Here is a 21,495-nt window from a genome sequence, read left to right as displayed (position 1 = left end):
GCACAGCTGCAGAACCGAGTACGGGACGGGACAGTCGTCCCCTGAGCTTAGGCATCCTGGCACGCACCACCGCCTGGGGCCCGCGGCACCTAAGCGATCGGTGCGCAGGCCGAGATGAGCAATAGGACCAGGGCAAGTGCTTCCTCTGGACTCAGTTTACCCTTCCGTGGACGAAAGCTGTATTTCCAGTCTGTGCTCGTCGTAGAGTGCACCGACTCCTGGGACCACCCGGACCACCTCACCCACCCCTACCCTAGTCCAGAGTTTTAAGGCTGATGTGGCCATCGCCCTTTGAAGGCAAGCGGTGGGGCCCGGCGAGCGCGCTCTCGCCGCGGGCCCGAGCGCCCCCTGCCGGCCATCGCAGGTCCCGCCCCGCCCCCCGGCCCCGCCCCCGGCTTCGGCCGGCGCATGCGCGCGGCACGGCGCTCCGCGGGGCGGCGAGAGCGAGGCCGGTCCGCAGCCGCGCGGAGCTCAGCGCCCCATTCATGCTGGGCAGCGGCGACGCAGCCACGCAGCGGAGCGGAGCCCGGGCGCGGCGGCCTCGGCCTGGGCGGCCTGCGCGGCGTGGGCGGCCCCGCAGAGGGGCGAGCGGCGGGGCGCAACGATGGCCAGCGGCGGGACGCGCCCGGGGTTGGCGGGTGAGTCGGGGCGCAACTTTCCCCGCGGGCGGCGGGAGGCTCGTCGCGGCCCGGGGTCCCGAGTGGTCTGGGGGCGCTGGCGGTGGCCAGGGGGGTGTGCGCGGGGACTGCGGCGCGCGTGTCCGCGGCTGGCGTGTCCTGCGGTTCCGGCCGGGCGCCCGCGTGTGTCCGGGCGCGGTCTCCGCTATGGGCTGCCGCGTCCCGGCGGGTCGCAGCGCGTCCGGGGCCCTGCGATCCGGGCGGCGCAATGTCTGTGGCCGCAGTCGCGGCCCCTTCCTCCAGGCAGGAGAGAAAGTTTGCAGTGGCCCCGCGGGAAGGGCCCTGCGGGTGCCCATGTCGGCCTGTGTCGCGCCGGGTCCGACCGGGCCGCGGGTGGGGACGTGGGCCGCAGGCGAACGCCGCGCTGGGCAGGCCCGGGCAGGGCCGCGGGATTCGGGGCAGGTCCCAGGCTGCGCCTCGGGCCGGCCTGGGGCAATGGGGTGGAAGTTGCAAGGCTTCGTGGGGACCCCCGCCCCCTCCGGCTCCGGCGTGCGAGTGGGCGCCACAGCCAGCCCAGGCCCGCAGGCCCTCCACCCGGCTGCAAGGGGCGGTGCGGTGCCACCGGAGAGGACGCCGGCTCTGGCCTCCTCGGCCTCCCCCTGCGCAGGGCCTCCACGGGTCATTCCTTCCCTGGAGGTTTTCCCCCTTGCTTCCTGGACGGTCCCAGGCCTGGTGTGTGGCGAGGACGACGGCGGTGTTGGGCTGACTCTGGCTGCTGTGGGGAAGGGCGAGTGTAGCCTCCAGGGAGGCCCCTCTGCCTGCAGAGACCCCAGATGCAACCCTGGAAGGATATGAGAGGGCTTCTGAGAGGCTACTAGGTGCTTGGAGCTGTCTCAGTCTCATCTGTGGGGTGCTGGGGCCACGCCCCTTGAAAGAAAGGGGTGTGTTGGGGGGGATGGGAAGGAGCTGAGCCTCTGCCCCTCTGCCCCTCTGCCCCTCTGCCAGGCTCCTACCCCTGTCTCTGTCTCCTGGTGCTGCCTACCTCTTCCAGCAGGTGCTGCGGGTCTTCCGTCTCGGCAGGGTGGTGCTATCTTGTGCTTCTCCAGCCCTCCCGGAGCACCCCCAGTTTCCCAGGTCCCTTGCTTGTTGGGGTGAGCAGGAGGATGTGGTGCTGCATTATTAAGCGGGCCAAGAGTCTGCTGGGTTTGGGAAGCACTCAAGCCAGTGCCCTAGGCAGAGGTGCAAAGCAGGGTATCTGCTTCAGGGCTAAGCTGTCAGGCAGTGGGGAGTTGGCAGCTTGGAGCCCACCAAAGGTGTCTTCAGGCACAGAGGACAGCATGGGTGAAGGCTTGGGGTGTGTGTACAGTGTTGGCTGAGGAATGTGATTTTGGGTTTGGGACCAGACAAGATATGGTGGACAAAGCCACATCCCATGGAACTCCTTATCAGGAGTATGGGACCCCAGGGAGCACCTTTTCTGGAGAGCAGGACTCTGAAGCCTCCATGTAGAGAGTAAACCGTTGGAGACCAACTCCTGTGACCTCCCACAGGGTGGGGCAGGGTGACAAGGCAGGGAGATCCTTCTCTTGCAGCTGATGGGGAACCAGTAGGTGAGATGTCAGCAAGACCAGCCTGTCTACAGCCATAAGGCTCCAGCGCAGGACACAGGGAGCAAGCTGTCCTTCTGTGAGGGCTCTAAGGTCTTTGTTTCTGAGCAAGAACCATGGTGTTAACCAGGGTTGGGAGAGGGTCCACTGGAGGCCTGTTCCAGAGTGGCCCCTGGCTGAGTCCCCGAACCTGCAAGCCCTGCTTCTCTCTCCTGGTCCCTGCCGCACACACCCAGCACTACCGTGACCCTCCTGTTCAGCTTCTCACTTGTTCATTCTGGGGAAGCTGTGGCCATTTGTGCTAATCCCATCTACATGTCTAGCAGGCGTGTTCTCCATGTCATCCCACTGGGACACCCCCACCCCACCAGCATCCAGTGGACCTGGTTGTTCTAGAGCACATGGAAAGGTGTCACCTGAGAGTTTTTGTGAGCTACTGTGGCCAGGTGGCTCACAGAACCCAGAGCTTGTCTGTCTCTCCCCAGCCTAGCTCAGCACCCAGTATCAGGTCGACATCATTATCCGAGGGACCTTTGCTGGCCCCTGTACTGCCTGGGGTCTCCACAGCAGCTCTGGTTCCTTTCTCTCAGGGCTGGCTGTGTGACCTTGGATCTGTCTGAATCCTGAGTCTTCTTTCTATAGGGAGAAAGTAGCCCAGGCGTCTTTGCTAGTCTTTGTGCAGAGATAGGTGTAGGCTTGGGATCCCCTCTTTCCTGGCTGGCAGCCCTGTGCCCCCCAGGCCAATCCGTTCCCAGCAGCTTCTGTTGGGAGGCGGGGGAGTGGGCCCAGGGCCAGGCTGGAGTTTGGATGGTGGCTTCTTCAGCCAGGTCCCTCCTGTTTAATATAAAAAGTAGGGCCCGTAATTGCATTAAGACGTGTATAATTATCCCGGAGGAGGGGAGAGCCCAGCCCCTGGTAATTGCAGGCCTGCTTTGAACTGATAAACGGTGAGTGATTCATGTTTTCTTTAGAGTTCACATGGACTCAGTGCTCAGCCTAGGCCCGTTTTGTCTGCAAGCAACCTGCTCTGTAGTCTGCTTTGGTTTTGAGGGTGGGAGGCTGATGGGGGTGTGCTCCCCTCTGGCTGCCAGTGGAGGCCCCTGGTGGCTGCTTGTCTTGGGGCATAAAGCAGCTGTCAGCTTCCTGGGAGGGTTCCTGCAAGGTGGTACCACCCTGCATTTGCTCTGGGATGTAGGCCAACACTTTTCGCTGCCCTGAACCTTAGTTTCCCCGTCTGCATGTAGGTTGAGGATAGCTTTGCCCAGGCCTGGGCACTCCTAGTGTCGTTATTTACTTGATCACTTAATCACTCACTTGCTGAAGCTGCCTGAGCTGGGTGGCTCTGGAGAGAGAGTGTGGCTTATGTTCTTTGGGAGAACATTTGAGCAATAAGTAGCCAGAGCTATGCCTCAGATTAAGACAGGTCACCAACTACTGCCTGCACAAGCAGGTCAGAAGGCGCATCTCAGGCTTACCTGAGGAGGTGTGGGGGCTGAGCAGAACAAAGTGCCTGTGCTCTAGAGTTTGACCAGAGAATTAAGGCTGAGCACCTGTGACTAGCTTCCTACCTCTGGCTAGTTCCCCACCTGAACTTAAAGAAGGCACCATCTTTAAGCCTTGGTGTCCTCAGCTATGAGTGGGGCTGTGGGGGAGGGCGTGTGTGGGAGTATCAAGAAGCTGTGCATACTGGCTGACGGCCACTCACCACACTAAACACTTCCATGGTCAGATATCAGCCAGAGAGTGGGGTAAGATACCGCCCACCCCAAGCTCTGTGGCCCTGCTGTCCTCAAGAGTGTGGTGCCTGCAAGCACCTGTCAATCAAGACATGATTTGAAACGAGTGTTGTCATTCCTTTGGCAGCTAGGGAAACCGAGGAAAGGGATTGTCCCCATTGGGGAAGTTACATTTAACCAACACTACGCAATCCTGGGAGGTGGCACTTTCCGTGGACAGTGGGTATACAGCTGGATTTGAGGTGTCATGCCAAGGTTTGGGAGGCAGTGCAGGTTGCAAAAGTGGCCCAAACTGTGTCATGGCTGTGGGTAGACATTGTGGAGGTACCAGGAGTGGGCAGAGGCACTGCTGAGGACTGGAATTTAGGAAACCCTCCCTCTCTCTGGAAGTTTTTTTTTTGCTCAGAGTCCAGTGTGAGGGGGGAGTGCCCTCTGCCTGGAGATGTGGGAATTCTAGTGGGAGCTGCTGCCTCTAGGTCTGTCCTAAAAGTGTTGGCCAAGGTCAACCAGGGAGCAATGCCAGAGTCATGATCCTATAGAAGGTGGCCCAGACTAGCCTGACCCAAAACTCAGAACTACTGCCATGTGGCTGTGGGACAGGCAACGGGTGATGGGGGGGATAGGGGGTGGGGGGACACTCTTTGGCCCTTGTGGGTATGGATGCTATGCTGGGGTCTGGTTAGAGTCTCAAGGGAGCAGTCCACACATTGGAGGACATCTAATAGTGTGGGACATGACTACCTTAGGCCAAATGGTCCTAGGAGTCAATCAAGGCAACTGGCACTCTGTGTGGAAGAGCGTATGTGTAATTACAGCCTATCTCTGCCCAGTTTTGGTGGGGACATTGATTCAGGAAACATGTCACCCATTTGAGATTGAGGGTTTTGAGGTATCTTGATCCTCAGGGGATGGGCAGGCTCTGGTCAGGGTCATATAGACCCTGAGTCTTGAAAGTTGCTGTGTTCCTGGGTACATTCTTATCTTGCCGGGGTGGCAGACAGGCTCTAGCTAAGCACCCTACTGCCAGGCAGGTATCCTGTGCTCCTGCTGCGAGCCTGACACTTGGCTCACCCTTGCTGCCTCTGTGTCTCGGGACATGAAAGTGCCTTCTTTGATTTGTCTGGGTCGTGGTAGAGGGTCTTTTTGGAGGTATCTGCATAGTGTGCACGTGCACATGCAACAAACACCCATGGAGAGCTCAGAGAATGAGGAGACTGTGCATGGAGGTCCTGTGCATATGTGGGCAGCACCACACTCACACCCTCTTCCCTGTTCTTCCCAGGGCCAAGAAACCCAGTCCCATGATGCTCACCCTTATAGGACCTGAATACCTTGGCTTGAGGCCCCAGCCCACCATGCCACTGCCACCTCTGAGCCCTCGGACACTGCTGCTGCTCTTGCTGCTGTTGCTGAGGAATGTGTGGATAGCCATCAGCTCACCCCCAGCTGGTTTGGGTCCACAACCTGCTTTCCGCACCTTTGTGGCCAGTGACTGGGGCCTCACTCACCTGGTGGTTCATGAACAGACGGGAGAGGTATATGTTGGCGCCGTGAACCGCATTTACAAGCTATCAGGGAACCTAACCCTGCTTCGGGCCCATGTGACGGGTCCCGTAGAAGACAATGAGAAATGCTACCCACCCCCCAGTGTACAGTCGTGCCCACATGGTCTGGGCAGCACAGACAACGTCAACAAGCTTCTACTGCTGGACTACGCTGCCAACCGCCTGTTGGCCTGTGGCAGTGCCTCACAAGGCATCTGCCAGTTCCTGAGGTTGGACGATCTCTTCAAGCTGGGCGAGCCACACCACCGTAAGGAACACTACCTGTCCAGTGTGCGAGAGGCTGGCAGCATGGCGGGAGTGCTCATTGCCGGGCCACCCGGCCAGGGCCAGGCCAAGCTCTTCGTGGGCACACCCATTGATGGCAAATCAGAGTACTTTCCCACTCTGTCCAGTCGCCGGCTCATGGCCAATGAGGAAGATGCTGACATGTTTGGCTTTGTGTACCAGGATGAGTTTGTGTCATCGCAGCTCAAGATCCCTTCAGATACACTGTCCAAGTTCCCAGCCTTTGACATCTACTATGTGTACAGTTTCCGCAGCGAGCAGTTCGTATACTACCTCACCCTGCAGCTGGACACGCAGCTTACCTCGCCCGATGCCGCTGGTGAGCACTTCTTCACCTCCAAGATTGTACGGCTATGTGTGAATGACCCCAAGTTCTACTCTTACGTGGAGTTCCCCATTGGCTGTGAACAGGCTGGAGTGGAGTACCGCCTGGTGCAGGACGCCTATCTGAGCAGGCCAGGAAAAGCCCTGGCCAAGCAGCTGGGCCTTGCTGAGGATGAGGACGTGTTGTTCACAGTGTTTGCACAGGGCCAGAAGAACCGTGTGAAGCCACCCAAGGAGTCGGCGCTATGCCTGTTCACACTGAGGGCCATCAAGGAGAAAATCAAGGAGCGCATCCAATCATGCTACCGTGGCGAAGGCAAGCTCTCACTGCCTTGGCTGCTCAACAAGGAGCTGGGCTGCATCAACTCGGTGAGCAGGAGTTGGGGAGTGTGGGTGGGGGCTCCCGCCACGCCTCCTGGGGTCACATTTCGCCTACACCTTGGTGACCCTGCTCTTTGTCGAACCTGCTTTCTACTTTTTCCCCCTCCCTGGTTCTCCTAGCCCTGTGAGGCAAGACCCAAACCCAGCATATCAGCCCCAAAGTCTCTGTTCCTAACCATGGCATCGCCTTGTGCCTTAGGAAGTGGGTGGTAGCACCTGTCCACACAGCTCCAACGCCCTTGGGATGTTGAGTGGTGATGACCGTTTTTAGTTTGTTCCTCTTTTACAAATGAGGTTATAGAGGATAAGAGGTAGAGATTGGTTTGCCCAGGCTCTCACAGCCAGTAAGAGGTAGAATGGGAGTGGAGCTAATACAAGGGTTCCAGGCACTGATGCTTTGCAGTTTATCCCCATATCCTCTTGGCAGGACGTCAGCCTTCTGGGACCCCACCATGCCCAGTACTGGGTGCTGAGTGCACAGTGGGGTACACTCCGAGAGAGGCCCTGGCAGGGGAAGCCCAGCTGGATGCTCTGCAGCCAGTGCTCCCTGCCCCCAAAGCCAGGTATTCCCCAGGAGACAGCAGGTTTTCCATCTCAGAATTGGAGCCACTGGCTGTTCCTTAGAATGGAGTAGAGCAGCAGGAGGGCCTGGCTCCTACAGGAGTGAAGTGAGTGTGGCTGGGCGCTGAGTGCAGCGAGGTGAAGCCACCGCTCCACTGGGCTTCTCAGGAAAGGCATTGTGTCCCCACATGTCCCCTTGATGCCCTGCTCCTGGTCTCAGACCTGTCCATTGCTCCTTGGTTATTTCCAGGGATCGATCACCAGCCAGACTGGCCTCTTTCTGCATCCATGTTAGTAACCTCTACCCCAAGAGACCAGACTCCAGAGGAGGACCAGCTGTCCTCTTCCTTCTCCCCAAACTCCTGTCCTGCCTATCCACCCCCTCCTTGTGCCTCCACTGTAAGCCAGCTCTGGAACCTTGAGGTATTGATCTCTTCCTGCCCGCACAGCAAGTCCCTCCTCTGCCTTCTGGTTGTACCCACTCCCTCCTCCTGCCTTAAACACATTCTTTGTCTGCATGCAAGGTGCAAATGTAAGATTTGCAGAAGGAAGACTTCCATTGGCTGCCCCCCAACTCAAGGCTGTTTCTTCCTTTGTCCAACATGACAGTTTCTGGAGTGGCTGGCCTAGTTGTGGGCCCTGTAGCTCACCTGCCCTTCCTTCAAGTTACCCTCTCTGGGCCTTTCTCCCACTCTGGGCATTCACTGGACCTGGGCTGCCATGCACTCCATTTCTTCCCCAGAATTTTATAGGTTTTCTCAGCCTCCCTTCCCCAGCCTTGTCCCCTGCTCAAGGCAAAGGTCCTTGTAGCTGCTAAATACTTACCTTACCACTCCTTACAGCCCCTGCAGATTGATGACGACTTCTGCGGGCAGGACTTCAACCAGCCACTTGGGGGCACGGTCACCATCGAGGGCACACCCCTTTTTGTGGACAAGGAAGATGGCCTGACTGCTGTGGCTGCCTATGACTACCAGGGCCGCACCGTGGTTTTTGCTGGCACTCGCAGCGGCCGCATCCGCAAGGTCAGGCCTGTGTGGGCTTGGAAGGGCCACCCCCCGGATGGTGTGTTTGTGTGTGTTCAGGTCCCATCCAAGAGAAAGAAACCAGATTTTCTCTGACAGGGAGATTGGGTCTGTGCATGAGATGGGTAGGTGCATGCCTCTGTGGGAGGCCCAGTGACCTTGAAAGGCTCAGATGTCTGGGTGCCTCTGAAAGGCTCCCTTCTTTCTGCACTTCCCATGGGAAGTTCTCCCCTGTCCTTCTGTTGTTTATCTGAGGCCCAAGGGTAGATGGGGCTTGCGAGGAGCCTTCCACCTTTCATGTGATTGGCTTTGTTCTGCTCCACAAGATTTTTAGGGCCACTGTACAGAAGCCTGGGTCCTAGATGCTGGGTGTGGGAAGCTTGTGTCGATACTCTATTGGGCAGACTGTGCAGTCCCCCTCCCCATTCGGCCGTTCTTTCAACCCTGGGAGATCTGGTGTCTGCTGAAGCAGCATTCTGCCTTAGCCAGCCCCACTCCCACCCACCATGCAGCAAAGCAATGCCAAGGCCAAGGACAGGGCAAGGGGAGAGCCCCGCCCCTATCACACCATAGCCTGCCTGGTGCCTGGCGAACTGGTGACTTGAGTGACTGAGGATCCAGCTCAGGCCTTAGGGTGATCCTGGTTCTATGTACTGACCTGTTTGGTCTCTAGACTCTTCCTTTTTAGGACTGGTTGGACAGGGAGGGTTTCCAGAGGCTGTGGATTGGCCTGTCACTGGAAGGACAGTGGGTGGGGTCCCACCTGGGAGGAAGAAGCCTCTAATAACATTGAAAGGTAGAGTTGCCTGGGTACCCAGAGGACCATCAGGTGGGGCCAGGAGATGAAATAACAGCTGAGAGCTCTTGCTGACACAGCCCCCGCCTCCTCCCTCTGGCCTGCCTGCTCGTGTGCCCGTGGGTGTGACTAGGCCCAGGGCCAGGAAGTCCTGGCCTCTTTTCTGTCTCATAGCCTTGCACGTGGGAACCACATCCCAACCTTGCCTGTTCTCTGAGAAGTCCCCAATCTCAATGTCACCATCTTAGGCTGGGGCACTGTTGGTGGTCTTGAGGCCTAGGGACCTGAGCTGGTAATTGAGGGGCTCAGGGTAAGCAAGGAGTCCTATGAACTCTGTTGTAGAGCAGCCACCTGATCAGTGGAGGTGGGTGGTTGAGCAGCTCAGACCAGGCCTCTATTGTGCTTGGAGCCCTGACTTGTTTGTTGTGACTCCCAGGTGGTGTAGGTGTGCCCCGGAGCTCCAGTATAGCCTTTTCTGTAACTTAGTGTGCCTCAAGGAGGCCCATGGGCCTGGGGAACCACTGAGTGAAGTCAGTTAGATGTGTGTTGAGAAGGATTATGGAAGGTAGGGTGCAGGAAACCTAGAGACTTTCTCTTGAGGTTCTCTAGTGCCTACCTCCCAGATAGAGATGGGCTTCTGGGGTTGGGAGTGCCCCCTTTTGATGTCCTGTGGACTGAGGGGGTGGCAGACAGGCCCAAGTGAAGCTAGGAGAACGGGTCTCTCCAGTCCTGTCTCGCCTGGCTGCCTCCTGGGCCCCAGGGGCCCCTTTGGTTCCAGGCTTTGACTGTCGAGCTGCGCATACCTGTTCCCTGGAGTCTTGGTTGGCAATGCTCCCACAGAGAGGAAGTGGAGTCCTGGAGTATGGAATCTTGGAGACTGTCCGTGAGCAGAGGTGCATTGTGGGTGACACCCGTGGAGAAGGCTGAATTCCCAGCCTTCTCCTATTCTCTCTCCTACCTCCCATCTCCCATACCCGTGCTGGTGGGTGGGCAGTAGGAGTGGAGTCCCCTCTGCTGCCTTGAGAGTGTTTAGGCAGCCGCTAGACAGTCCAGCTGAGGAAGTGATCTGAGTGACCCTTTGCCCTGGCCAGTGTCCTCCTCAGGCCAAGGGCCTCTGTTCTTGCCCACAGAGCCTCACCTATGACTTAGGCTCCTTGCATCCCTGGGTGCATCTGGGCTAAGTGCAGTTCTTGAGTGAATGAGGCCTTTCTGGGGTGTAAGGGATCAGCTGTGTGTGCCGGAGGGTATGGAGTTGGACTGGCATTTTGTTTGTAGCTCTGTGGTTGAACTGGATGCATGCTGAATCACCCAGGCCATGAACATCGTTGTGTCATGGGACCCCTGCCATCTGAACCTTTTCACCCAGTCTACCTGTCCTAGTCATGGACTCTTATGAAACAGTTCACCTGGTGTTCCTGTCTTATCCATCATCTTTGGTTGCCAGTATTGTGCAAATGAGGTGTTTCTGAAGTTTGTTAGCTCTCTCTCTCTGGCTGTGTGGGCCTCTCTAAGCTCAGTTCAGTTCTTCCTCAGAGCCTGACAAGCTCCCTTGCTGTGAGCAGGTGCTGAGTGCTCTTGTGACTGACTTACCAGAAGCCTCAACAACCATCCCAGCATCTGTTTCACAGATTGGGAAACTGAGGCACAGAGCTGTCATGTTACATGACTCCAGGGCCCTTGCTTCCTCCCTCCCTCCCCTCTTCAGTAGGTCCTTGGAGGATGGCTGGGACCTAGCAGGGCTCTGAGATCCAGGCTATGCTTTAGTGATTCGGAGGAGCCCCTTCCTTGCTATTCTTTCTGTTGCTGGTCCCCAGGTCTGTATCCCAGGCTGCTTCTGTGGCCCTTGAGATTGGCATGGCCTCCATGCAGTGCCTTCGATTGTCTCTGGGAGTAGGGTGGATTCCCTCTACCTGCTGGCCTGCCTTGGAAATGCCTGGCCTACCACCAGGCAACAAGATTCCCACAGCTTGTACTTCCCCAGGTCATGGCCCTGACAGATGGGCAACTTTCTGTGGTCCTCCATTCAAGCCAGCACTAGCCGGTTGCCTATGGGCTGCAGGCCACCTCCTGCGTCTGGGCTTTGGAGTGGCCTCCTAAGCCCTCTTGTTTTTATCCAGGCTCCTCCCACCCCTGAGGCTTCTGGCCCTGGCTCTGCTGACTGACTAACTGTGTGCAGGGTACTCATGGCCCCACCTCCTCCCCAACTCTCAGCCCTGCTTATTGGAACCTAGACTCTGGGGACCCCAGGCCATTGCCTGACCTAGGGCAGTCAGGCTGGGCAGGCCCCTCCCATCTTTCCCAGGCCTGGGACTTCCAGGGCTTTAAAAAGCATCTAGGGAGCTCCAGAGACTTGCCTGGCCCTAGGCCAGGCCCTGCCAAACGTGTTGTTGTGTAAAATTGTAGCGATTAATTTAAGACCTGCCAACTTCAGCTGCTCAAGGCTGGCTGGGGTGCCCCTGCCTCCCCCTTCTTCTCCAGAGCCCTGCCTGCCAGCACGACCCTCCCCCAAACAGAGGCCATCTCTCTGGAATGCCCCTCCCAGTATCCTCCTGGGCCCCAGAGCCCCAGCCCTGTGAGTAGCTCCCCCTACAGCCTCCAAAGAGCCATTTCTTGCCTGAGTTTGCAGTTGCAGGCCTTGTTTGGTCCTGCAAGAAGGCCCAGGTATCTCTACAAAAACAGGCTCTGAACTCCTGCCAAGTACTTGCTCCAGGTTATTGCAGAAGCCTAGGAAGGAAGGGGTACACCAGAACAATAACCTGTCCGCTTATACTTCAGGGCTGAAGTCCAGCCAGATCCATGCCAGGTAGAATATAGCCTCTCTATAGGGCATCATTTTTCTTGTTTTATTTTCTCCAGGATAATCTGGATATCTGTGGGTTTTGTGTGTGTGAGAGAGAGGTTTGTTCAATGTTGTCAATTAACCCCTTGTTTCTAGAAACCTCTGTAAACTACCTAATGTGCGTATAAAGCATTAGTCTGGGGCCAGAGACCCATGCCCTGGCCATTGAACAGCTGAGCAAAGGATCACAGGCCGAAGCTGGTGGGTGGCGGGGCTCGGGGAAGAATCTGAGGTAGCACTCGTCTGCTCAGGGGCCTGTTGAGGCCCAGCCATTGAGGAGGTTTGCCCTTGTCAGCCAGCCTCTCCTGAAACCCCTTTCCTTTCCTGGACTTGCATGAGACCAAGCCTCCCTATGAGTTGGCCAGAGGTTTAAAGAGGGTGGAAGATGAGACTGGGGTTGAAGTAGGAGGGGGTGGTGGTATCCAGTTATGACCCAGGACCACCATTCTCTCTTGCCCTTTTTCTGCTGTGATCCTTTGGAACAGGTGTGGCTACGGTGCCATTGTCCTGCCAGACCATACTCACAAAGCCTTGAAGCCATACCCTTCAGCCTGTGCTGCCCCATCTGGTCTTCCAAGGGTGTATGCTCCCCAGGGTGTTAATCACAGTGTCCCCAGATGATGTTGTGAGGGATGGACACAGCTCTGCTCAGCACATCTAAAGTCTGAAGCAGGAGAGAACCCTTCAACCGGCTTACTCTGCAGTTCAAGCGCGCCAGTGGCCTTCTTCATTTACAGCTGTTTCTGCTGCTATCAGAGTCTGTGCTGCTGCAGCCCCGCCTGCCAACACAGGCCCTTGACCTTGGATGCCTCCAGCTTGCCTTTTTGCCTCTGCACCCAACCCTGCTGAAGACCCTGTGTCCTCAGAGGCACTCATAATGGTGCCCATGCAAAGGCTCACTGAAGGGCACACCATCAGCATCACCATCCCCAGAGCCCCTCCCAGGCTCTGCCTATTGCTGGGATGCCCTGGCTGACCCTTTGCGGCTGTCGTTTTGGGAATGAGCTGAGTCATGTGCATTTTCTTTGTGTCCCTTGCTCAGCTGCTGTGGGGCTCATCCTGACCACAGTGCCAAGCTGTGGCCTGCTCCGGGTCCATAAGCTATATACTCTGGGCCACATGCAGGTCAAGCATACAACCCTCTGCTTGGCATGCAGTGTTTCATGCAACATCGCTCCAAGGACCCAGCCTTTGGGGCATAGGTTCTGACAGTGTCAGGAAGAGTTGCTGAGCTCTGATCTTGGTCTTTTATTCAACCTCTGGACTGATGTTCTATTCCAAGCATTAGGTGGGAGACCCTTGGCTCTACTCAGCAAAACACATTTCTGTTTTCTCCCTCTGCTGATTTTAAGTAGGGAATGAAGGGGCCCAGGCTGTCTGCCTTCTGTGGAGTAGATGTGCCCCTGTGGAATCCATGTACATCATGGTGCTGAGCGGACATCTGTGTCTCCTGGGAGCTCTGCCTCCTTCTTGCTGTTTCTAAAGGAGACCTGCTATCAGGGGCTGAGTCAAGACACAGACCTGATCACTGCTAGCTAGATACTAGCCCCAGGCTGATGGCATATTAGCTCCTAGTGACCAAAAGGTTACCCATATGCACATGGAAGTCACTCAGTGTGTCCTGCTCCAAGTACCCACCCTGGGCAGCTCTTCCCCTGGGAGCAGTTAGATGCCATCCATAACATGGGAGGCTACAGTAGCCCAGCCCAGGCCTGTCCTAGGAAACGTCTTCCATGAATGGGGAACAGTAGAGCTATAGCACAGTGTCACCAAGTAACCTCCAATCAGGTACTGTCTCCTGTAGAGCTGCGAGCCTCTGAATTCTCAGTCTTAAGAGGTGAGTGTTAACCAGAGTGATTCACTATGTGGGAAAAATCTGTGCTAGAGCAGGCTACAGCTGGTCCTCACAGCCCTGGCTGTCGTTTGTCTAGAGCTCTAGCCCTTCTGCCCACACTTTTATGTGTGGCAGAGGTAGGGGTGAGAGATGTGACCCCTGGAACCACTGTGCCTACCCCAATTATAGCTATTGGGCACCTACAAACCATGTTTTGTCATCCGTGGGCAGCTAAGTGCCAGCTACTCTTACACTATCAAACTGCCTCGACTTTGAGAATGGTGGTGATCAGGGGGTTAGAGGAAGGGCCTTTATGGGAATGGAGGCTGCCTTATGTAGCCCCTTCTATGACAACCTCCTATAGAAGACAGGCTTGGCAGTTTTAATCTGCAGAAACTACCATGCTCACTGGATGCTGCCCCTCACCTCTCTCCTCTAGACCCTGTTCTAGAGAGTGGGACCCCCCAGTACACTCTCACAAGCAGAGAGGCCAGGGCTAAGTAGTTTGTAGGGTCAGCCCAGGCTGTTATCTTGGGCCAAGCAGAGCAAGGGACTTCCTCTCTTAGGTTGGGCAAAACTGGGCAGCCCCCTGCCTCCGGGCAGCTAGGGCGCGTGCCGGCCTTGGCATACAGCCTGGATAGCCCAGACATCCTCTTCAGCAACCCCGCCTGCCCTCTGTCTGGATAATGGCCCCATTGTTGGCTCAGGGCTGGATGGACAGCTGACCTGGCCAGGCTGTCAGCTGCCTGCCCACCCGCCCTGCAGCAGTTGGCCAGGGCCTTAGAGGTGATTGGAGCCTAGCAGGCAGCCTAGCAAGCCTGGGGCTCTGGCCTTCTCCATTGGTGGCAGCCTTCTCTCCACCCTGACAAGGCTCCCCCTGTATGGCCTTTCCTGAGGTGTCCTAGGATCAATGGGCAGGGTTACTGTCCATTGGGGAGATCAGAGTCTGACCTGGCTTCTCTCCTTGATCAGCTCAGATTTCAGGTCCATCACAACAGAGAGGATAGAGAGCTGAGTCTTGAGAAGCAAAGGCACAGGATAAAGACAGCTATGTCACCAAGCTAGGCTGAGTAGGTGTTGGCGCAGCTTGGGGCTGTGTCCAAGGAGGCTGGGTGGCTCCACCACAGCTTCTAGAAGCAATGGGATGTTCAGGACAGTTGTAGAAGATTCTGGTGTCTGGGGAAAAGAAAGAAACATGCAGGCAACAGCTGTAGATGGTAAGGATACTCAGGATGCCCCAGCCCATGCTTTCCCGTGTTCTGCCAGTTGCCCAGCTGCTTTGCAAGGGACTGCCAGAGCAGCTGTCTCCAGGTGGGTGGCCCTGGAGTGGACAGCTGTGGGCTGAGCCATTGGCACATGGGCTCTGCTGCCCTGTCAGTGCTGCCCTGCTCTTGTTGCCCTGGCCCTGTGCCTACTCTGCCTTCTGAAGTTCTTGCTTTTGCCCTCCTGGGATGCCCTCCTGGCTGGCTCCCCAATGTTTCAGGGCAGACTGTGTCCCCAGTTACAATCAGGTGCCTAGGACTTGGTTCTTCTCATAGGCTCTATGTGGTTGATGAAGCTAGCTATACTTTAGTGACTCTAGCATGACCTGGGACCAGTGTTCCCCTCATGTTTGCACATAGGGCCCCATTGGATTGGGTAAAAGTACACCTGAGGACCCCATCAAATGCATTTATGCACAGTGGCCACCATTACATAGGAATATACAATGGGGACCCCATCACACATATGCATATATACAGGGAGCCCGTTACATATACATTTACATGGGGGCTCCATCACATACATGTATACCAAAGGATTTTAGCATCTGGTGACCCCCATCAAACAGGACATCACATATGTGTGTATATGGGATCCCCACTCATGTGCTCACATAGATTCTAACAAACACATGTACATGGGGACATCATCATACATGTATGCACAAGGATCATATATTACATGTGCATACAATTTCTCCTTTGTACATTTACCCTTAAGGACTCTGTTATGCAGTCCCAGGGAATATATACATATGTACACAGGGATCCATTACATACGTATGTATGGAGAACCCATCATGTGTACAAGGGCTTTACTACACATGTCCATGGGATCACACAGAGACTCGTGTGCATACAAAGGGATATCACACTTACATTCCGAGACTAGAACGTGTATGTACACACATATACCCCTTAAACACCTATGTATGCAGAGGCCATATCATCACACATGTACACACAGGGTCTTATCACATGTACACACTGAGACCCCCTTCACATATATGCACATTGAGGCCCTATCATACATATGCACACAGGAATCCAATCACATGTGTGTCCATGATCCTTGTCCCATGTGTGTACACAGGGGCCCTATCAACTGATGTGCACACAAGGACCTATCATGGATACACCCATTACATGTATACATATAGGAACCTGTTCCATGTGTATACCCAGGGATCCCATCATATGTATGCAAAGGGACCCTATTATCCACATGTGCACCTAGGTCTATTAGGAATGCACCTAGGAACTACATCACATACTATACACCCAGGGACCCCATTATATATGCACCTAGAGAACTCCATCACGCACACACGTTGTCACAGGTGCCTCGTATTTTCTTTTCTGATTTTGAGATAAAATAACTACCCTGACAAAAACAATTTAAGAGGGAAGGGGTTTATTTTAGCTCACCGTAGGATAGTCTATTGTAGGGAAGGACTTGGCAGCAGACAGGCAAGTGGCCCCAGACTGTAAACCTCAAGGTCCACCCCAAGTGATGTCCAAGTTTTTAACAAAACATCTAAAAGATCCTGTAACCTCCCTCCACAGTGCCAGCAGCTGGGAGTGAATCTTTCTAAACACATGAACCTGTGGAGGGCATTTCATATTCAGAATACAAGCTCCATCATCACATCTCTACCCAGGGACACTGTGACATGTGTGCACTGATAGGCACAAAGTCCTGATGGCCCGAGCAAGGCTTGGCTCAGTGCACAGTGCTGCTCCACACTCCTGTCTAACCTCCCTGATGCACACCCTTCCTCTAGCTCAGGAATGGTTTCAGTGGCCCCTCCTCGAGCTGGCCTCTACTGGGCTGTGTCCCTAGGACCTGGTTGTGCACGTGGCCCATTGCTGGGCAGGTGGGTGGACAGCTGGACTCATATGTTCCCAACTGCAGTTGTCGAGACCACCTGTCCCAGTCAATTAAGCCATCAGGCTGGGGGCAGGGCCTCCTTAGCCTGGGTGACCTGTGATCCTTTCCTAATGGACTGGAGAAAGGCTTGTTCTCTGCTCTGCCCTGTCCCTTTCCTGATGCCTGGAGCAAGTGTGCCTACCCATTCTGGGAAGACTGGTGACAGGCAGGATAGGGCTGGGGGGGTCCATTGGACATTGTGGCAGGAGGAAACTCCCCAGGTCTCTGTCCAGGGCACCCTGCATGTTGGGGCTACTAACCAGGAGGGAGGAGGGTGGGATCTTTCTGGGATGTGGATGTAGGGGAAGTCTAGGGTGTGGGGGAGTAGAGTCATGGCTGTGGTCTTGGAGGTTTGGAAGACATTGGTCTGGAGTCCTCGGTCCCCTGCCCACGGAACAGGCTTGTTTCCTGGCACCTGTCTCAGGCAAGCTTTTTTGTCTCTGTCATTGGGGGTGGGGGCGGGTCCATGATTCATTCCTGTGTCAGGAGTAGGAAAACAGATACATCTAAACCAAGTTTGGTGTGTGAGTCCATCCTTGTCTCTGGCTGCAGTGCTACCCACTTAGTATAGCAGTGTGAGCTAGCTTGAATGCTCTGCTCTAGCAGTCAACCAGGACCTGGCTCCCTCTCCTGCTCTGGCATAACTGGGGTGTATAGGCTTAGGTTAGGGTTAGTGTCCTTGCCAGCTCCAGGGGTCCTGGGCTGCTATGGTACCTTTCTACCTTAGCTGTTCTACTTGTCCATTCAGAGGCCAGAGGAATAAAGTTTGGGCAACTATTGGCCCAGCCCCTGTACGCCTCCCAGGACCTCCCCACTTACCCAGCTCTTCTGGGTCTGGTTTGACTTAAGCCTGTCTTGGTGGAGCGGCAGCTGAGCGGATGTGGGGGGTGGCCCAGGCTCTCAGGAATGTGACCCTCCCCCTTTCTCCCAGCCTGCAGTCTCTTGGCCCAGAGACACAGGCCCCACCCTAGCTGGCCTGCTTCCCAGCTCCTGACAGAGCTAGCCTATAGCAGGGTGCTGATTTTTGCTGCCCTTGCTGCCCCCAGGTCTGTGGGGTACAAAGAAGGCCAAGCTTACTCCAGCCTTGTACCCAGTATAGAGAGAGGTAGGCCAGATAGGTTGGAAGCTGGAGGTAGATGGTAGGCTGCCTTAGCTGCAGAGTGGGTAGAAACAAGCTGCAGGTCCTGTGCCAGGAGACTGTGCCTGGGCCCGGCTGAGCTGGGCAGACGCGCCCCACGAGTCCCATCTTGAAAGCCCCCATGGGTCTCTCTGTTAATTAAATACATTTGTTTGGTAAAAGCACTAAAAATACTTGCAGCACCAAGGCTGCAGGAGAGGAGCAGGCTAATTAGCGCCTGGCTTGTTTGGTATCTGAACTATATTTCTGCGCTGATGAGATCCCTTTCTCCCTGCCATTTTCTTGCTGGGCTATCCCTCATCCCAAGGCACCAAGGCTAGCCTTGGCCTCACTATGTGTGAGCCCCTGTTCTTGTTCCTTGGCTATACTGATCATAAGGTCTTTACCTGCCCTCTTACCGCAAACCTGCTTTCTTTCACAAGCCTTGTGGTGACCCGTGAAAGAGGTTCCTACTTGCCAGGATCCCTGGAGCTTGATCGTAGGAACTATAGCCCACATATATCTTACCACCGAGTTTTGGTGTCTACACTGGTAGAGGAACCAAGGCACACCTCCTGTCCGGTGTGTCTTGTCCTATCTCCCTGTCCTTGGGGTGAACCGGGTCAGCCTTGGCTCATTCTGAACCAGCCTGGTTCTTTCAGGGCTTTGGTGGGGAGGTGCCTGTTAGAGGGCTTGGCCCCTTTGCATCAGGTGAGGTGGCTCTAGGATAGAGTGTTGTTGGCCTGCCTCATTGAGCATCCTTTCCACAGATTCTGGTGGACCTGGCAAACCCCAGCGGCAGGCCAGCCCTGGCTTATGAGAGTGTGGTGGCTCAGGAGGGCAACCCGATCCTGCGTGACCTGGTCCTCAGCCCCAACCACCAGTACCTCTATGCTATGACGGAGAAGCAGGTGGGTGCTGCTGGCTGCTCGGCCATAAGCTTTTAGGGTGGCTGGGGTGGGATCTCCAGTCAGAGAGCTCAGTCATAAGGAAACTGAGGAATGGTTTGCTTGGAGTCATGAGGCTGCTTTTTCCCCTAGAGGTGGCTATAAAACCTGACATGTCACACTATAGACAGATGAACAGTGGATCTGTTCTAGGAGGTGTACTTATGAGGGCTCCATGCCATCCGTGTAGCCTCAGACTCCCCAGGGCCTGGTATGGAAGGCCCTTTTTCTCTCCCTGTGACCTCTAGCCATGGAAGTTGGTACTTGGGTGACTGCACTGTCCAAATACAGGTGCCTTTGGAGGATTGAACTGGGACTCTGGGCTGGGCTTAGCTGCCTCAGGCTCTGGCTGTCTACAGTGGGTTGTGGCTATGTCCTTGGCGAGACATGGCCAGCCTGGCTTGCCTTGGTCTTCAAGGCTGTGTTCTTACGTGCCCAGCCTTACTGACTTGGTGCCTATTCCTGCCCTTATGTGTAAATTGATGTCCCTATGGCAGATGGACAGGTAGTAGTTGGAGGGGAACAGGCAGGATGCTAGGCTTTATGGTCAGCTCTTGTTTCTCCTCTGCAATCCTTCCTGTTTCTGCCTCTGGGTCCTGAGAACTGGGGAGACCCAGAGTTAGCCTGCCCCTCTGAGCACCACCAGGGCTGACCCCAATCCTTCACCAAGCTGACAAGTCTCCATTCCTCAGTAGTTCAGGCCATGAAGGAGTCCAGACAGGTGGGAGACGAAATCACAGCTGTAAGTCTCAGCTAGCTGCCTGCCTTGGATCTCTTGACCCTGTTGACCCACTTGGCCAAGGCAGGGTAACCCAGCCTGACTTTAGAGTACATTGAGCTTCAGAATGGGTTAGGAGCCTGGGATGGGCCTAGATAGGCCTCACACTACAATCCTTCCCCAGGTGACGCGGGTGCCTGTGGAAAGCTGTGTCCAGTATACTTCCTGTGAGCTGTGCCTGGGGTCTCGGGACCCCCACTGTGGCTGGTGTGTCCTGCACAGCATGTGAGTCTGGGAGGTCTGGCTTGAAGAGGTGGGTGACATTTCCTAGAGGCCCTGAAGCCTGCTATATATATCTCAGTCATAGCTGCCCTAGGTCTTATTTGACCCTCTGACAAGTGATAGGAATGTCATCAGGTGGGGGCAGAGGAGCCCATGTCCTCAGCCTAGGGACCACTCTCCTGTGACCCTGGAGCCTCTGGATCTATAAGCCCAACCTGGGCTTAATCTTCCTGCAGCTGCTCTAGGCAGGATGCCTGTGAGCGGGCAGAAGAGCCCCAGCGTTTTGCCTCTGACCTGCTGCAGTGTGTGCAGTTGACTGTCCAGCCACGCAATGTGTCAGTCACCATGTCCCAGGTGCCGGTGAGTGTTGCTGTTGGAGGTGGCTGGGAGGGAGAAGTGGGTGGAGCAAGTGGAGCAGTAACCACTTACCCATCCCTTCTGCCACACCAGCTTGTGCTGCAGGCTTGGAACGTGCCTGACCTCTCAGCTGGTGTCAACTGCTCCTTTGAGGACTTCACGGAGACTGAGAGCATCCTGGAAGATGGCCGCATCCATTGCCACTCACCTTCTGCCCGGGAAGTGGCGCCCATCACACAGGGTCAGGGTGAGTGTGTGCTCTTCCTGCTCAGCAGTAGCAGGCACAGGAGAGTCAAAGCAGGAGGTGTGTGGACCCAGACAGAGCTTCAGAAGGGATCGAGTGGAGGTGGGGATATCAGTGCTACATTTAAGGAGAGCCTAGTGGTGGTATGAGCACAGGCCTTTCTGCCTGCTATGGTCCATTTTCACTCAGTGCTTGGCAGGTAGGCCAGTGAGTCCATTTAGCCCAACCTTCATGGGGGATCTGTGTTCTGATTCCTTACTGGTCAATTAAGGAAGGGACATCAGCTACTTGGGGCCTAGGCTAGAGGAGTGATGGGTCAGTTTATATCTGGGCTTTCTCTGTGGGTGCCAGGTCTGTGGTCTGTGGCCCTGGTGGCTTAGCCTTCATGTTCTACAGGAGACCAACGGGTGGTGAAGCTCTACCTCAAGTCCAAGGAGACAGGGAAGAAGTTTGCATCTGTGGACTTTGTCTTCTATAACTGCAGTGTTCACCAGTCGTGAGTGTCCCAAGATCTTGCCCTTGCTACAGTCGCATCCCTGTGGTCTTACTGCAGACACTTCTCTGCAGGCCTGCTCTCCTGCAGCTGACATCCAGTCAAGCAGACAGAATAAGAGGCCCCACAAAAGCAGCCTGCAGTTGAAGAGCTAGCTGGGCAAGGCCCTGAGGGCAGAGTGGAAGGAGACTATGGCTGGCATTGTAGCACCTGTGGAGAGCTGTTTTAGGAACTGGGCAGAAGAGTGAGAGATGACCCCTGAAAAGTCCCACTGGCCACCAGAGTGGGGCCAGGGGCTGCGAGGGAGACGCTGATCCGGGCCACTATGGAACCCAGATATGACAGACAATTCGGTGCTGACTCTGGCCTGGAAATAGTTGCTGCACAGTAGGACCCCCAGGCATTGGCTTCTGCCTAGTTCTTGGGTCTTCTGGGTGGGCACAGGGAGTTGGGCAGGGGCAGCATTGTTTGCTTCTTCCCATATTGACTGTGAGCAACTGGCTTCAGATACAAGGAAATTGAGGTCATATTAAGGTCCATTACTAGCCACACTGGTCAAGAGAGGGTCCTGAGAA

The 21,495-nt window shown here is 55.6% G+C and overlaps 1 protein-coding gene across 1 annotated transcript in view; it reads left to right on the top strand.

Annotated features, from left to right (window-relative positions):
- The first annotated feature begins 505 nt into the window (after positions 1–505).
- The window catches only part of Plxna1 (plexin A1), a 44,968-nt gene continuing 23,978 nt past the window's right edge, over positions 506–21,495 (top strand). Inside the window, exons 1-8 of the mRNA XM_002729398.6 lie at positions 506–638; positions 5,243–6,503; positions 7,919–8,101; positions 18,650–18,790; positions 19,729–19,829; positions 20,063–20,186; positions 20,277–20,430; positions 20,824–20,923. Coding sequence (XP_002729444.2) covers positions 5,262–6,503; positions 7,919–8,101; positions 18,650–18,790; positions 19,729–19,829; positions 20,063–20,186; positions 20,277–20,430; positions 20,824–20,923 — 2,045 coding nt within the window. The 5' untranslated portion in view covers positions 506–638; positions 5,243–5,261. The remainder of the gene's footprint in view (positions 639–5,242; positions 6,504–7,918; positions 8,102–18,649; positions 18,791–19,728; positions 19,830–20,062; positions 20,187–20,276; positions 20,431–20,823; positions 20,924–21,495) is intronic.

Source organism: Rattus norvegicus, chromosome 4, assembly GCF_036323735.1.
Source record: "Rattus norvegicus strain BN/NHsdMcwi chromosome 4, GRCr8, whole genome shotgun sequence".
Classification (NCBI taxonomy): domain Eukaryota; kingdom Metazoa; phylum Chordata; class Mammalia; order Rodentia; family Muridae; genus Rattus; species Rattus norvegicus.
The sequence above is the reverse complement of the archived record's forward strand: the minus strand, read 5'-3'. Positions and strand labels throughout refer to the sequence as shown.